This window comes from Emys orbicularis, chromosome 8, assembly GCF_028017835.1.
Source record: "Emys orbicularis isolate rEmyOrb1 chromosome 8, rEmyOrb1.hap1, whole genome shotgun sequence".
In the NCBI taxonomy this organism is placed as follows: domain Eukaryota; kingdom Metazoa; phylum Chordata; order Testudines; family Emydidae; genus Emys; species Emys orbicularis.
In genome coordinates, this window is record NC_088690.1 from 17,092,246 (window position 1) to 17,110,300 (window position 18,055).

At 39.2% G+C, this 18,055-nt stretch overlaps 1 protein-coding gene across 1 annotated transcript in view; it reads right to left on the reverse strand.

Moving 5' to 3' along the window:
- Nucleotides 1-1,211: 1,211 nt before the first annotated feature.
- The window catches only part of TM2D1 (TM2 domain containing 1), a 36,369-nt gene continuing 19,525 nt past the window's right edge, over nucleotides 1,212-18,055 (reverse strand). Inside the window, exons 5-7 of the mRNA XM_065409568.1 lie at nucleotides 17,687-17,760; nucleotides 11,022-11,161; nucleotides 1,212-2,419 (exon numbers count right to left, since the gene is read on the reverse strand). Coding sequence (XP_065265640.1) covers nucleotides 11,051-11,161; nucleotides 17,687-17,760 — 185 coding nt within the window. The 3' untranslated portion in view covers nucleotides 1,212-2,419; nucleotides 11,022-11,050. The remainder of the gene's footprint in view (nucleotides 2,420-11,021; nucleotides 11,162-17,686; nucleotides 17,761-18,055) is intronic.

Below are 18,055 nucleotides of genomic sequence, written 5' to 3' on the forward strand. Positions count from 1 at the left end.
ATTACTGTACACTGATAATAGCATTTACACTGGCAGCTCCAGTGCTATTCAATCAAGCGAGATCCAATACAAAAAAGCTGATTTGCCAAAAAAGAGATTAGCATAAGTGCCTACAGTCACTTTTTGAAGTTAAAGCTACTGTCTCTGTGAGCACTTCTTGTGGGAACTTTATGAAGATAAAATGGATTACTCTCATCTGAGATATTTGGGGACAATTGTACTGAATCTTAATTTTTAGACTAATTGCATTTTTAAAGAAAAATAATGAAAACAAACACTGTAAAATAAAGAATTGATCAAACTCTGGGTTTCAAAGTGCTAAGGAGCATAGGAAAGGCATATTTATTATCTTATGTGTACATGAATATTTGTCTGTTGTGGTGAATTCTGCACTCCCCAATTTTGTATTGCTGGACTTAGTCATCAGCCAATCTTGTGGTGACTAAAGTTGTTGCTTTTTATAATTAAATGCCATTATTTACAGTAGATCTCATACATGCTGGAAATGCAGACTTTAGCATTATGTACATTTGTAAGCAGAAGGTTAAGCACGATATTTAAATGGTGAACTAAAATGAGATCAAGGCTTAAAAGCAAATTGCAATGAGGTATGAGAGAGGTGGTAAGTGGACATTAATCACCATACAGACTTAATCAGGTTTTAAGCACTCCTGGGGAAAACACCAAGACTCACTCACATAGGGTCTGATCCTACCAACACTTATGCATGTGAATAACTTTACTCGTGGGAGTAGTCCCACTAATATTAAAAGTGTTTAAAAAGATCCGGACCATATTCTGCCTAAGCTACAATAGCAACCACACAATCATTTTGTCCTAAGGGCATTTGAGAGTATAAGTAGTTGTAACCTCACTCAAATCGTCACCCGACGCATGATAACACACATGTGGCCAGGGAGCATAAAGATCCATTTTTCCATGTTCTATCCCTTCCCATAGTCTATTACTCTGACATCAGGATCACAGTCAATCAGTTATTGCCAAAGACGGGCCTGCTAAAACCATGGAGCTAGTGCCTTCTCATGGGACTGAGCTCATTGTCTCAGGGACACATTTAGCAATCACAAATCCCGGCTTAGAACACTAGCCCATCTCTACTCTTATTTCAGCACTTGCACAATGGACTTAAACTACTACTAAAATAAAAATTCCAAGTGGATAGCAACATTTCCATAGATATACAATTCATTGTGACAAGGCAGTTTTATTAGATGCTTGGAAATACTAATATGCTTCACCATTTAACTCTACTCCCCCAAATACAAAACCATACTACTCCCAAACTCCAGCCCACAGCACGTTTAACGCCCTCTTTGGGATTGTCTCAAACAGTAGTAAAACAGATCCAACAACCAGGGTGAGTACAAGATGATCTACCCTTGGCTGGGAGGGGAGGGGGCACTGAGGGGAGAAGAGGTAGAAGTGGGGAGGTGAAAAATGGGGCAGATATCCATCCATTGTTTATCTTTTCAAGGAGTAGCAAAATGAAAAATTCTACAACCCCTTAATTCTGATTGTAGAAGAGGGACAGTGATGTAACTGTTCTCAGGGAACAATATTCTTATTTTGTGGGAGGAGGTGAGCCAAGATACTTAAGCTCTAGAGAACCTTTAACACAGGAAGCTATTTATCATAACAAGCTTGGTTGATACTGCTCCCATATTGAACCAATTAGATTAGCCTATTTCGTCATACTTCATAACCTGGGATGATAGGTTTCCAAGCATGGTACAGTGCAGTAATTGAATTTTGATCAAACACACATGGCTCATAACCCTGTATGTGAAACTTTCAGAACAGTTCACAGCTTTTAAATATCCAGTCAACATGTTGCCAAAAGTACAGGATGTACTTGATGCAAGTGGGAAGGAGGAGAGAGAGTGTGCTGTAACTTGGTACAGCTGTAAACCAAACATTTTTTATTCTGATTCTGTTCCTACTTTTGCAAAGGAGCTGGGAGAAAGACAGCGAATGTCAAGTCAGTCATTTTTCATCCCAGCCCCCAGACCTCCCAGATACACACTTACATTACCACACGCTTTTAAATTCAAGATACTGTCTGAGATACCAGGAATTGTGTCTGTTAGCATGATGTTCATTGCTCATGCTTATTTAACAAAATAACTGAAAAGTGGTGCACATCATCCTCTTGATAGGGCTATAATGGATGAGATCATGAAATGACAGCCCTGAAAGATAAAGATTCCTTCTTTCCCCGGCTTCCACTATTGACAATGCAATCCATACAGTGGTGTAGTCCTGCTCTCTTCAGACTATGCAGGGACAGTCAGTCACACAGACGTTGGTATCAGTCAGGTCCTTAGCAGATAGTGGCTTCCCATTACATGTTTTCCGTACGTCTTCCTCTCAGTAAATGCAAGGGGTTTGAAAGAGGTCTCTAAAGAGAACAGAAAATAGTAACCATTTCATTCCCAAGAATTTTTGGTACAAGATGTTTACCATAAAATATGTCCAAAGCACTGTGAATCTGAACAGCAAAATGAACATTGTGTGTTTTGGTACTTGTTAAAATAATATGTCTGATAAATACAAGTTACAGCTGCCACCTGGCCTACAACTATCCTAAGCATGCTAGGGCTTTTTAGAGCCATGGTTCCCGAACCTACATGTTTCAGTAATAGCACATCACTGCCAACCTCCTTTTTAGATGTGTGCACTCTACCCTGCCAGGGAGCTGGGGCTGCTTCAAACCCCAGTTTCATGCAATCCTGTACAACTGAAAGGGATACACTACTGATTCGGCTGAGAGCTTTGTTTATATTACACTGATCCAAATGACCAAAAAAGATAGGGAACTTTCCACCTCACAGCCTTCTTACACACCTGTTTTAGAGCACAGGTGGGTAAGTGAAAAAAAGTTACAGCTTCCAAAGGGGAAAATGGTGCTTTCCAGGTTTAACCAAAATGTGGATCCCACTTGGTCTTGCCTTTTGGTCAGGACCAGGTACAGTGACAGGGTGCAACCACCAAAGTAAGTCTTCTAAACTCAGAACAGAGTCCAGGAAAAAAATGACTGACTTAAGCTGTTGCAGAGAAGAGGAGACAGAAAAAGAACTTAATGTGCCACATGTCAAAACTGGGTCCAAGTTTCAGCTCAAGGCAAGGTTAAAAAATAGGCCTGTTATAATCCTCTTAAAGAGAGGATTTATACAGTAATTACAGTAATGGAAACTGATCTTTATAATTCTTATACCAGCTACAGACCCGCTGTGTCATATGCATCGACAGAGGTTGCTAGCTACTTTTCTTACAGACTGCAGATGCAAACTTGAGAACAGACTGTTCAAACCTACAGAGGCAGAACTATCAAAACAGAGCCTGGGCATGTCCAAGATCTAATTAGGCTCAGGGGCTAAAGATAAAAAATCCTAGAAGAAACTGGGAGTATGCTATTTTTTTCTGTTAAGACGGAGAGATGCTGTGCAATATATTTTAATTTCTTGTTCATGGAATTTGTGGAACCAGGTTTTCCTTTCACACTGTGTAAACAGGTTTAGAATGCATTTGTTTTTATCTTCCCATTTCCTTTCCTTTGTTACAGCCTGAGGTCTACAGAGACAACACAATGGTAACAGCATCCTGTTCTGGCACAAATTCACCTCACATTCACACTCCTGTTAATCTTTGTTGTGCGAGAAAGAACATGAGTGCTAAATCTTTGCCTGTGTACTAAAGAGCAGCTTCAGCAGACCTAGGAATTCAGCTATGGGGTTTGGTTCCACCTACAGGAAGCAGGAGGCAAAAAAAAATAATCATGCTCTCAAGCTTCTTCTGTACCTTATTCCTCAGGTCTAGAACCTGCAGCCAGGCTTGTTGAAGTCATCTATCCAGTGGTGGATTAATGATTTTGCTGCCCCAAGGCCCTGAAATAATTGCCGCCCCCGGCCTCATATGAACTTGTTTTAGGTTTTTTATAAATTCGTTTGAACTAAAATGAAGCTAAATATCATTAAAATAATTGAACATTTACAAGTTTTATTATAAATAAAATTACAAGTATAGCGGACCCTCGCTTTAACGCGCATCTGTATAGCGCGATTTCGCTTATAGCACAGGACCACACATGGATCCAAAACTGAGAACCGATTAATTTCTTCCTTCCGGTCATAATATTAACGTTTAGGATTCTCGTGAGTATGTTTACTAAATGGCGTCGCACCGTCATTGGTGGTTTCAATATGCGCTATGATTGGTAGAATCACGGCATCACTGATGCCGCGCTTACAAAAAAGCTGCTATTATAAATTTGCCGCCCTAGGTGTAGGCCTTGTCAGCCTAGGCGATAATACGCCGCTGCATCTATCCAGCCCAGTTCTCCTGACTTCATTCATGTAAAGGACTCCGACTGGGTGCCAGGTCATCTCTAAATACTAATTAATATAGTTCTGAAGAAGTCCAACTTCTCCAAAGTCCTTCAGAAACTGTGGAAGGAGGTATTTTTGGCAGCTGACGCATGAATGAATAGGGTGTTACGTAGCACATAGATGGAAATATGCTTTAAAGTGGAAAAAATACTGATACAACCATGCTTGAAATATTATGGATCATTTTGGTCTTCTAATATCTGGTTAAACATTTGGAGAAAATTACAAAGAAAGACAGCAACTTTGACTTAGGCTTTGTCTACACTGGAACCTGAACGACAAAACTTTTGTTGACCGGGGAATGAACCCCCTTCCCACCTCCCCAAAACAACAAAAGTTTTGCCAACAAAAAGCACTGCATCAGCTCTCCGGCTGACAAAGCTACCACCGCTCATTGTGAGTGGAAGTTTTTTGTTGGTGAGAGAGCTCACTCCTGCCGACAAACAGCGGCTACACTGCATGCCTTTTAGCGGCACGGCTGTATGGCACAGCTGTCTCGTTAAAAAATGCGTAGCGTAGATGTGGCCTTAGAGTTTGGTAGGACTAGAAAGCATCACAGTGCAACAAAGACTGGCTTTGGGGTGGGGGCAGGGAGAACAGCAGCAGTTCCTGATTAAAACCTGATCTAACAAAACACTAAAGCAGATGCTTAAAATTAAGCACTTGCTTTAATGGAATGGGGCCTATGTTACTTTTGTGGTTAACTGCCTCCTGCAACTGCTTGTTGAAAAGAATATATCTAGTACATGACTGCTGATTAAGATACATGCCCTTAGTGAGAGAAAAGAACTTGTGTAAAAAGCCTAAGTCCACAGGTGCATATAAATATATGATGGACCTTTACAACAATGAAGAGAGTGTAAGAACTCAAAGTTACCAGACTGTACACGTGTATCTAAGGTTAAAGAACTGTATTATAGCATAGTAGAGAAATATAATTGAATCATGTAATTAATTACAGTCACAATATATGACTATGAGACAGCAGAAACGTATGGTTGCCTGTGCAAGCTTATCTTTGACATTTCCCCAATTGAGTGTTTAAGCACACAACTGTAATGTTCCCAACATCGTTTTGTGTATAGAATAGTGACAGAAATTGCAGCAGAAGCAACAGGAAGGGCAGTGGATCCAGAAATGGGCTACATGAAGCTAAAAAAACATGAAAAGATGGAACATGTGAGAAGACTGAATACACAGAGCTGGGTAAGCAAATATAACCCAATATATTCTTGAGGAACAAAGGAAACAATAGTTGATGGGGTCACAACAGATGTTTTCCAAAAACCCTGATAGAACATGTCAAACACAAAGATCTTCCTGCAGCTCTGAACAGTTTTACTGGCAGGCTACAACAATACACCTTTGGAAACAATAAAACCTGGCATTTTAAGGTTTGATCGGGTACAGAAGTCAAAGCAGAGAAGTGATCTCTCTGTGTAGTAAGTGGAGAGAGAAAAAAGCAGCAGAGTCAACAAAACAGCATCAGGAGACATTAGCTATTTCCCCTGCCGTTTAAATCATTGCAGTCCAATAGCAGTCAGAGAGTTTGCTCTTTAAAATGCTTTTAAAACAGTTTTCCTGGAAAACGTGGTATGTGCATATTATGATGATGAGGTATACAGGTTGACGTGCACAACTAATGCAGCCATGTCCTACTCTCACACAAAACCAAACAACTACACCACAATGTATTTCCTATTTTTATATAAAAATTTAAAATAATGTATATATTTTATATACATCCACCTTCTCTAATTTCCTTCTCACTGTACAAATCAATGCAACGTGCCCCAAAGTGATTCCTTTGACTAGGTACTACACTACACTTCAATACTGCAGTGATGCATGCTGTAGATAGAAAACCTTAAGATAAAGAGAATGAAATAATGACAATGTTTATGGAGAATACATGGTCTTGTGGTCTGACTGGCATTCAGGTGATATGGGTTCAATTCCTGGCTCTGCCACATCTTCAGCAAAGTAGTTGCTTTCTGCCCCTAAGTTCCCCATCTGTAAAACAGCAGTAATATTTCACCTCACAGGGCTGCTGAGAGGATAAGTTCATGCATGTCTGTGAAGCAGTCAGATACTGTGGTGTTGGTGGTTGAGTTGGGGCAGGAAAATAACTATCTAGATATAGGATTAGGAATTTTATTGCCTTTCTCTACAGAGAGAGGCAAACCAACTATTGAGGGAAGAGCTCCAATCCTTTGAGAGGCTTGTTCTGAAATAGTAAGATCACTCAAAACTAGAGAAACAATAGGGTGAGCAGCTTGACTTATGGGAGGATTCCACAGCATTCAGCAATTCAGAAAATCATGATAAACACTTAGATGCCTACTACTGCAGACAACGTGTCATGAATTCAGTGGTCTGGATTTACATCTTGCAAAGATGTTTTTACAGTCCTTATGGTAAACATTCAGTGTCTGACTCTTACAGCATGAAAATGCAGACCTCATTACTTCTTTAGTGATCTTGTCATTATCATGTGCCTGCTCAGTTAAGCCTCTCCAATTATTAGTATTGACCACACAGCTGAAGTTTAATCACATGAGGATGCATGTGTTGAGCCGCACAAGATAGTTCAAGCACAAAATGATGTGCTGGCAAAAGCTGGAGGAGGTATGTAACTCTTGTTATGTCTGTGACATGGTATGATTAAAATATGACATGTATATCATTGTTGCTACCACTGTTATACAATTGCAACAAATCTTATACGAAGTATATCATATTAAGGTATCAATGGAAAAGTTACAACCTATCAAATCTGATTATCCTTGTTTGTATGTCTTTGTATCTAAAGTTATAAATATTGACTATGTACCAGTATTTCAAACGTGTTTGCTCCATGGGTAACACCCACCAGGTAGTTTACATTCAGTCTAGCCAGTACATTGTGAATGGACCATTCAAGTTGATGGCCCATTAATGAACACAATGGGCCATGGAAGAAGCTTATCCATGCTTGGTGGGCCTTCCTGTGGACGTTTTAGCCAGAATATGGGTAGGGGCTGCTTCTATGACTCATTGAAGCATGCAAGGGCATGTGATTAGCTCATGTGACTCTGGACTCCATCTTGTGCCTGTACTTTTCCACAAACTGCACTGAGGGCTTTGTTTGGGACAAAGAAGTTTCCTTCACATGGGAGAAGGTATAAAAAACCCTGGAAGCATCTCCATTTTGCCTCTTTCCTGCTGTGATCTCTGGACTTACACTAAAAGGAGCATTCCAATCAACGGACTGAGGAGCTTCCAATCTTTTGCAAGTTACCAGAGACTTTACAAGCCAGCAGTTTATTCCATCATTGCTTCAAACCTGATACAAAAACTCTGCAATGCTTGTATGTATTTGATAAGAAGCCAGAAAATACATTGACTCTATATAAATCCATGGTACATCCACATCTTGAATACTGCGTGCAGATGTGGTTGCCCCATCTTTAAAAAATATATTGGAATGGGAAAAATTACAGGGCAACAAAAATGATTAGGGGTATGGAACAACTTCCATATGAGGAGAGATTAATAAGACTGGGACTTTCAACTTGGAAAAGAGACTACTAAGGGGGGATATGATAGAGGTCTATACAATCATGACTGGTGTGGAGAAAGTAAATAAATAAGAAAGTGTATTTACTCCTCATAACACAAGAACTAGGGGTCACCAAATGAAATTAATAGGCAGCAGGATTAAAACAAACAAAAGGAAGTATTTTTTCACACAACGCACAGTCAATCTGTGGAACTCTGCCAGAGGATGTTGTGAAGGCCAAAACTATAACAGGGTTCAAAAAAGAACTAGATAAATTCATGGGGGATTGGTCCATCAATGGGTATTAGCCAGGATGGGCAGGGATAGTGTCTCTAGCCTCTGTTCGCCAGAAGCTGAGAATGGGCAACGGGATGGATCACTTGATGATTAACTGTTCTGTTCATTCCCTCTGAAGCACCTGGCATTGGCCACTGATGGAAGACAGGATACTGGGCTAGATGGACTTTTAGTTTGACCATGTATGGCTGTTCTTATATTCCTTTGACCATTTTAACTCTCTCATCTTTCTTTTCTCTTATAAATAAGCCTTTAGATATTAGATACTAAAGGATTAGCAACAGTGTGATTATTGGGTAAGATCGGAGTTTTATATTGACCTGGTTATGTGGCTGATCTCTTGGGATTGGAAGAACCGTTTGTTTGATTAAATTAAATTGATTAAATTAAATATCCACTCACCATTAAGTCTAGTGTCTGGGTGGTAAAACAAAGGCTGGGATACCTAAGGAGACTGCATTTCTAACTTCTCGTTAACCAGAAGTTTACTTTTGTTACTGGCTTGGTATATCTTATGGAAGAATAACCACCAGTTTGGGGTGGGTCTGCCCCATTTCTCAGCAGTTTGTCTTGAATCTGGTATTCTCAGCTGTGACCCACAGAGGCACGGTGACAATGTCAACTTCTGAAAGGCTTCATAGAAGCAGCATGTTTTGAGGAGGGACACAGTTAGTAAGAAGAAGGGTCAGAGGAAAATAATCTGAAGAGAAGAGAGAAATTAAAGTTGGCCAGAACTTCGAAGGCCTTTCTGTCTAGTCATCCTTGGGTGTAACATCACCACCATACACAGGCTCTTACATAGAGGAGAGGGAATATGAAATGGGTGCCAAAATCGTACAATCCTGAGCAGTATGAAAAGGACACAAACAATCACTCCATGTTTTGTTGCAGTTATATGAGGGGGAATAAAGGATGAAAACACTTTCAAGGTGGACAGGCCTAAAATAGTATTTGTTTTTGCTGAGTCTCCACACAACGTGCCTCTGTACTGACAGATGCTCTTCCCTGCTAAACTTTCTGTTCTTGGGAGTGGTGTAACAAAGACATGTACAAAGATTTTATATAAACGGATGTCAAATTTTCATCCACTTTAAGTTTTCACACACAAATCAGCCTCAGCATCGTTTAAAAGATAATAATATGGAACGCTGCAAGTAGTCTGGACATGCTAAATAACTGTGTTCTTGAACTGTACTTCTTAAATGTACTCAATATAAATAATTTTAAACCCAATTCATACATGGTTTACTTTTCTTATATGTGGCATATACTGATAACACCCTGATTGCTTAAAAGTAAGGTTATGTTTATGTATGGTGTTTTTTATACTTATCCTTAATTTAGATTAAAAGGAATCTGACTAGCTGAAATGACACAAATTTTCTATGAAATAGTGGTCTTTGGAAAATTCATATATCGCTTAAGAAAACATTGATAAAGAAATATTAAAATAGTTTTGAAGGTTGTATATAAATAAAAAATCCAGAAATGTTATGTGAGAGGTTATGGTGAAGACAATGTAATGTAGATTTCTGGTCCAAATTAAAACAGTTTTTCTGTAATAAGCTTGTTTCAAATCTACTAAGTGGTTAAGGGAATGTTTAAATTAAACAGTATGAAGATATTGACTATCAAACATCAACACTGAAGCTTCTCACTGTATCTTTCATGACCTATTTTTGGTAAATCTTGGATGTCACACGGAAGTTTGGTAACAAAGCATTTTGTGAGATGCCCAGGATATATGTTTCATTAAAATACAAGATGCCTTTGTCAACAAGGACCAAATAAAAGAAGTGTAGGGTAGAGGGATAAATCCACATACCTATATTTTATTACATCTTCTATTTAACTAGTATAAAAAATTGTACTTCTGACATATTCTGTTTCATTAAAACATAGGTACATATGTTTGGTAAGAACTGTTTTGAAAAAGATGGCGCACAGATGATGGTTAAAACAGTAATAAAGTTGATATCTGACCATGAAAGTCAACAAGTTTGGGTTTTTTTTGCGACTGAAGGTATAATACAGGCAAAATAAACAGGTTCTATTCTAACTTTGATGCATAATGTCTACTGTGCCTGTTGAATGAGGGTGTACTATTTATGGCATTACACTTTTCTATCCCTTCCCCAGCTGCTGATTATCATTATTAAACTGTGAGCCAAATCAGGCAACCTCACTGAAATTTGTTCTTTAATTTAAAGAGGTTTTCCATGAAGGTAATAGGATTGCAAAGGATATAAATCCTCTCAGATTTTGGACCAATCTTTTTAAAATCAGGCTCTTAAGTCTTTTTTCTGACTTTTCAAAAAAATAAAGATGTCCATTTCATAACTGTTACAGAGACCTTACAATCCTGGAAACAGTGACACAGGTTTTAGACACGGGATGATATCCTACGCCTCCTGAAATCAATGCCAAAACTCCCACTGACTTAAACAGTGCCAAAATTTCTCCCCAGATGCTTTGCCTGTTACTAACTCACATTGAAAGATAAAACATTGACAGTGCAAATTATGAATATCTGCATAACTCACAAGTAGCACAGCCTAGAAGTCATGAGCTACGTGTTCACAGAAATGGAGCAGTCACACAGAAGAGACTTCTGATGTGAAGTCTTGTGCTTGATGACATTTCTCTAATACCTTTACCAGCTTTTTTCAATACACAACATTTAATATGCAGTTACATAATTCTAATAAAGTGTCATTAATATAAATCAGTTATCAGGAATTTCAGTGGATTACTGAATCCAATCAATCAAAATGCACCTGTGTGTAGACGACACTTCCTGCCAGACTTAAGGATACGTCTGTGTTTTTCTGAATGTCTCATTGGTAATACTCAGCCTGGTAAGCCTTGCTCCATAGTAATCTATAATGTAACTAGAGCCATCGGAAGGTCCAACGATCTAGAAAAAAGAAAACAAGATTTTCCAATATTAATTAAAATGTACACACTTTTTGTGCTAATATCTCAATTATTGTTAATTTGTCCATCACAAAATTAATCATGCTCAAATTACAAAATATAAACTGGATTCATTTTGAAGTTGTGCTGCAGTTTAACCATTTTAGTGAGTACTCTCTTTGAAGCAAGACTTCCCTAGAGCTCCTAATCAACCAAATTACAGTGGTGAATGAGCTGCTAGACTCTGGCCTTAGACTGAACCAATCAGGATTTGAGCCACAGCAGGCTGCCTTTTAGAAGATCTTGCTGACAGATGGATGAGCCCCAGAAAATGTCTCCATTTCCGTAATAAGGGAGGATAGATGGGAGAAAGAAACTGAGATGATGGCAGCTATTTTGGGAATATGAAACTGGTAAGGAATGGGGCCAAAGAAGAGCTTCGCTGGGATTTTTCTGCAATTGATAAATGGAGGTAGAGGGCCCAAGGAGATGAAGAACAAGAAGAGAAAATTGTGAGGGGGAGAGGGGTAAGAACTGTCCTCAACTGTTCCTATTTCTGATGGGAGGCAAGGCTACTGGCATAAGGTAAAGTTTTAGAGCATATATAATTTTAAAAACCTGAAAAACACTAACATAACATATATTCTTTTATAAAACACTTGCATGTTTTAAGTTATTAATTGAATTTTTTTCCATTCCTGGTCTTCTCTTGTGCTAAGGCTGCAAGTTGTAGCTAATGGGAGTTGATTTTTGAAACATGAACAGTATCAGAAGGAAGGAGGAGAATGAACCCAGAATCTTCTTCCCTTAACATCGTAATGTCCAGAAGTGAAAAAATAGCCCATAGGGAGGCAGCATGGTCTACTGAATAGGACAGAGGGCTGGGAGTCATGAGACAATGGGTTCTTTTGGTAGCTCTTCCACCATGTAACCTTAGGCAAATTGTTTCACCTCTGTATAATTGAGGACATTTGAATTCCATGAAGATGGACATGGCATAAGAACCTGAATAAAGACAGAATAGGCCCTAGAATGTCAATCTTTTGCTGGCTGTTTTCAGAGTATGGTGCAAAGCCCAGTTACTTCAGTTGCTTTATTCTTGACCTTTTTGGCACTCCTTCTCTCCCTCCACCCTTCATTCTTTGCGCCAATGGACAACTGATCCCTTTTGTTGATGAAGGTTTCTCTGCTTTGTGGGAACATTGTTGTGTCTGATTTGATTATTGTTGTCTTTCAGATTTTTAGACTATTTTGATGGTGCTTGAATGCCTCAGAGTCAATTAAGTAAAATTCAACTTGTACTGTATGACAAAATTATTAGGTATCAAGCTATTCACCCCTGCCACTTGGTGCTTTCTTGAGCAATCCTTTACAGAATAGTGGTTGTTACAGGTTGAGAGATGTCTCAACTGACTTTGAGAAGCAGGGCAATGAGGCAACAACATTTTCCCCTTAACATGTTACAAAGCTTCCCCCCACTCTCTCTGCACCACAAAAATCAGCTCAGATGGCAGAACTAAACCAAGCTCCCTTCAATCCTCCTTTAATGCCTTCTTGATGGACCAGCAGGTATTGACTTTATCTCCTTCAGAAACACAGGAATTTAACCTTCTTCAGGAAAGTTGATGGTGTCTCTGTGCATACAGCTAATTATGAGGGGGTTCTGAGAGAAGAAGGAGAAAGGCAAGTAAAAACTGCTTCCGAGCAAAAGCACTACATGCCAAAAACCCATACTGAATATTTACAACCAGGTGACACTAATAAGCAACACATGCTCCATGTTTTGCTTGGACTAGCACTGGAGAAGAAACACTAGGTTCATCCCCTAGTATGTCTGTGACTGAATGCACCCCTATATTCACACCCTACACACCATAGTAATAATCTTTGTACAAAGTATGCCTTGTATGGTTGTGACAGTCTGTACTCCTATGTTCACCCCCTTTATAGGACTATGATAAATCTTGTACAAAGCATGCCTTGGGAGTATCACTTGAAAACTCATAATTTGCTGTTCATTATTGTTCTAGTAAAATATATGTGGCAACATTGTATGTAAAGCTATAAGATACTACTATATGATGTTACTAAGACATATTCCAAATCTGGAGAGCTGTCACAATCTGGTTCTCCAGAGATAAAAGCCTAGCCAATGCCTCATCCAGGTGTCAATAAGATCAAATGGGCCTGGTTAAGTTGCCTTTCTTTGGCAGGAAAGCGGGTGTGGGTAAAAAACCCCTACATCTTGACAAAGGAGCAGCTGGGAGTTTCCATTCACACAGACTTTCTGTCTCCTGAACTTTAGCTGGAGATGACAAAAAAAAGAGAAGGATCTATAAGAAAGGAGAGATGTCCAAAGTAATCTCTCTCTTTCTCTCTACCCATGGCATCAACAGCACTTGAAGAACAAAGGAAGCAGCATAGGACTGGGGAGGGATCCTGACTGAAAGAGTTTCAGCCAGTAAGACTGTTGGAACTTGTGGTGAGAGAGAGCTTTGCCGTGAATTCAACTTGTTAAGTTAGCCATTAGTTGTGTTTTACTTTTATTTTCTTGTAACCAATTCTGACTTTTATGCCTCATTACTTGTAGTCACTTAAAATCTCTCTTTCTGTAGTTATTAAGCTTGTTTTACTGTTATCTAAACCAGTGTGTTTCGGAAACTCCATTTGAGATAACAAGATTCATGAGTATCATTTTCTATTAATAAAATGATGGAGTTTATATGAGCTTGTATTGTCCAGGTGAGGGCTGGGCAGTACAACACATACATTTCTGGGAGAAAGTCTGGAACTGGGAATTTGCTGGTGTTGCTCTGTAGTGTAATTCATGAGCGACTGGCTATAGCACTCATACTCCATAGCTGGGAGTAACTTACATGCTGGAGGCTGTATGTGAGCAGACCAGGAGTGGTAGCTCTCACAGCGAAGCAGTGTATAAGGCACCCCAGGTTGGAGAATTGAGGGGACACAGCTGTTCATCAGTTCAGATTGTACCCTGGGTAATGTCACAAAGGTATCACTAATAACTCAATGGTCAATAATATCATGGTGAAATGGCTACAGCAGCATTGTATGTAAAGTTATGAATATAAGCTGAAATCATGACTGAAGATGTTTACCAGACAAGTCTGGGAAGTGGGTAAACCTGTATCTCAGAGACAAAGGACAAGGTGAGACTTCTTGACAGGTGTCATTAAAACTGATGGCCAATCATCTGTCAAGTGGCCATTCTTTGGCAAGGAATGGGTCAGGAACAAACAGATTTGCATCTTAGCAAACAACAGCATGAAATCTCTTTCATCAAAGATTCCTTGTCTCTATCCTCACAGCAGGAATGAACTTTATCTAGGGTAATCCTCAGGAAAATGCATTTCAAAGGGTGACTGACCTATACAAGTCAGGGCCCAAAACACCCCAAGTTCTCTCTCCCTATTTATCTCTACTTCGCCTAAGATGACAAAAGAAACCGTCTTTAGACTTTGGGAGCAGATCCTGGCCTGAGAATTTGGTCTGGGAGCATGTGTTAACAATTTTACCTTGAATCAAGTCTAACTTGTTAAGTTTTAGCACTAGAAAACATTTTATCTTCATTTTTCCTGTAACCATTTCTGACTTTAAGGCCTTATACTTGTACTCACTTAATCTCTCTCTCTCTCTTTGTAGTCAAATAAACTTGTTTTATTCTTTAATCAAATCTAATCCGGTGTTGCATTCAAATTGAACTGTATGGGTAACTCCATTTAAAATAGCAAACTACTGGATATTGATCCTCTTAGAGGGGCAATGGACCTAAAATATCTGAAGTGTCCAGGAGAGGGCTAGACAGTACAGAATACGCGTTTTGCGGGAAAATTCGGGACTGGGAGTGTGTTGGGGTTGCCCTATAAGTGGTAACCAAGGCTGGTGGAAACCAGAGTGTGACTGGAGTATGCTGGCAGGCTGCAGCTATACACAGACACTCAGGGTGTGCTCCGCCTGCTGCTGGCTGTTTGTGAGGGGCTCAGGTTGGGAACTACAGCGGCAAAACATCATGAGGCACTGCTGGTTGCAAGGCAGCTGGTGACACAGCTCCTCACTGGTCTGGACAGCACACTAGAATGTCATAATGTCATACAAATATGGCAGCTAAAGAACAGTGGTTTAATGTACATATACAACCATCTGATTTAGAATTTTTAACACGGAAGACAATGCAAATGACACAGAATGCACATGTGCCTTTGTGGCTACAGTGATGAAGTTAAACAGCAAATGCTCAGTTGGGCTTTAGTTCAGTCCAATTAGTTTAGCAATAGCTACTAAGGTAATAACTTCAGCATTGCAGGTTTTATCTTTGCAGATCTGTATTAGAAAAGAATATGCAAGTTTATTATAAATTTTCTTTACAAATACAGTAGCATGAACCACAGACACACTGTTCTTTCTTCTCCCATTAGGCCATACACAATGTTTGAGATGATGGCCCAAATAAAAAACATTGCTATCCCATGGGGGAGTAGGAATCGTTTTGGGTGGAAGGAGACGAAATTAAACAGTGTGGGAAATAAGTGTATGTAAAGGTCTATGGTCAACTGGAATAAATATTCTATCAAATAAAGGTAAGTTATTTTAGCCTATTGTGGCCACAATTTATAGTGGCCTTACAAAACAGGTTGTATGATGGTGCGAGGATTTGTGCCTTCCTATTAAGATGCAAAGAAAGTTTACGACTGACAATATATTCTGTATATTTTAGCACAGGAGAGAGAAGTTACAATATTCTCTTTGGCCAGGATCAAGAGTTAACTACATTCTTGGTCACCTTTCTCCCCAGTGTACATGATTCCATCATTGTGACACTGATGATTTGCCTCAAGAAAGTGTGAGAAAAAGCACATACTGAGGTAAAACTACCAACTGTATGAAAAGCAAAACTGAACAAAAAAATTGAGTTTAAGTATTGTGGATGTGACTGATTTAGAAAAGATAGTTGGAAATCAACCCCCCCCCCCCTTCTTCTAAATAGACCCATTCTGGAATAGAGAAACTCCGGCAGCTTTGTGAGGCCACAAGATATCACCCCCAGTTGAAGGCCTTAACCTTCAGGAATCCTAAAAAGACCCTTCTCAATTAACGTACGTCATCTTTTTGCGAATATAGGTAAAATAGCAACATCAACTTTCTCCCTCTCAACCCCGCAGTCCCTGAAGTCATGGGGTTGGCCAGCAGCTGTTCATATTTAAACTTGCAATTGAATTTTATTTATTTCAAAATATTAAATATAGAAGTTGGACATCACATGCACGTGAACCACAGTGCAAAACACAAAACCCATGTGTTATGCCTTCTTCTTTCTCACTCTTCTATAATACCTCTTGTGTTAGAAACACTGACCAAACTGCTCCTAAGCTCACCTTTTGATTGAGGGGGGAGGTGTGTTTCTGATGTTTATAGAACACCAGTTACTACAGTATTTCCCTTTCCACTCTGGGGAATGTGCAGAGCACTAACCAGAAGAAGTAAAGCAGAAATGAAAATGGAGCAGGGAAGCCAGACCATGACTGTGGAGATCTATGCTTACCACATACTGTTTTGCGAACAGAAGTGCTGGATATATCCATTTGTTTTAACTTTTAAAATGGTACACAACACCCAACACGTTCTGGTCTGCAAAGCAAGCATCTGGTTGGATTCCTGAAGTTTAGGAAATAAATGCACAAGCTTTACAAGCCACCTGGGGACATTTTTAGTGTTTACTATTCGGCATCATCACTGCCTCCTTTCTCCTGGTCTCCAATAATTTGCTGTGTTTGTACAAAGAAATACTAACTATAATCCAGACTTCTGTAGCACCACTGGTCACCATTTCAGAGGTTGGTTAATTTTAATAAGATAAACTCTGCATGTCAAGGAGAGGAGGAGATTTTTTTCAAAAGTGCCTAAGTGAGTGTGGAGCACAGGTCCCATTGGCTTTCAGTGGACTGTGACACTTAAGTGCTTTAGAAAATGTCACCCTGGGTCATTAAGTTTATCCCTGCACCCTCTTGAATGCATTTACACACATCTTCCTGGTGATATGTTAAGCCAGGGATCCTAAATACAATCCTAAATCCTGTGGTATTTACCACTCCAAGCCACATGTGACCTGGCCAAATTACAGTGCTGGACAACTAGATTCTGCTTAAGTTCTCAAGTAGTTTTAATAGGATACATCAGTCTTCACTCTGCCATATCACATATATGCAGTGTTGCTTTGTGTGTGAAAAAGCTTCCAGGTTACACTTAGAGGTGGTTGCACTGCAGTGACTGGAAGAAATATCTAGTTGGTAATTTATTTTAAGATCTCATCTATATACATTTAAATCTATTTCCTATGATGCACCCTCTGCAACATCATGACTGAGAAATCAGTACCTGGATTTTAATGTGTAGGATAGTCAGAAAATTCTCTTGAAGCCAAAAACAGACTGGCCCCTTTTTTGGACTTTATCAGACTTTTAATAAACAAAAAATTGATTTGTATCCTAGTTTGAAAGTGTCAACTTACCTGCATTGAAATGAGAATGAAATCAATTAGGCTACCAATTCCACAAAACCCTACAGTGCAGAACTTTAACAAACCTAGAAAGGAAAATAAGACTTAATTACAGCCTTATGCAATTCTCTATAAAGTTTATGGAACTTTACAGTTTCCAGGTGCGTAGGCATTTCCCCCCATCTCTCCCCCCCCCCCCCCCCGCACAGAACATTTTAGCATGAGAGTGAAATTAACACAAGAATATTTTCATTAATTATCAGAAAGTCTTTGTTTTTACAGTTATGCACCAACCTGTAAAGAAACTTGCTTAGTTTAAAAGATTTAAATACAAAATGATTTTAACAGACACAATTCTGAGAAAAGGAAGAGAATGAACAT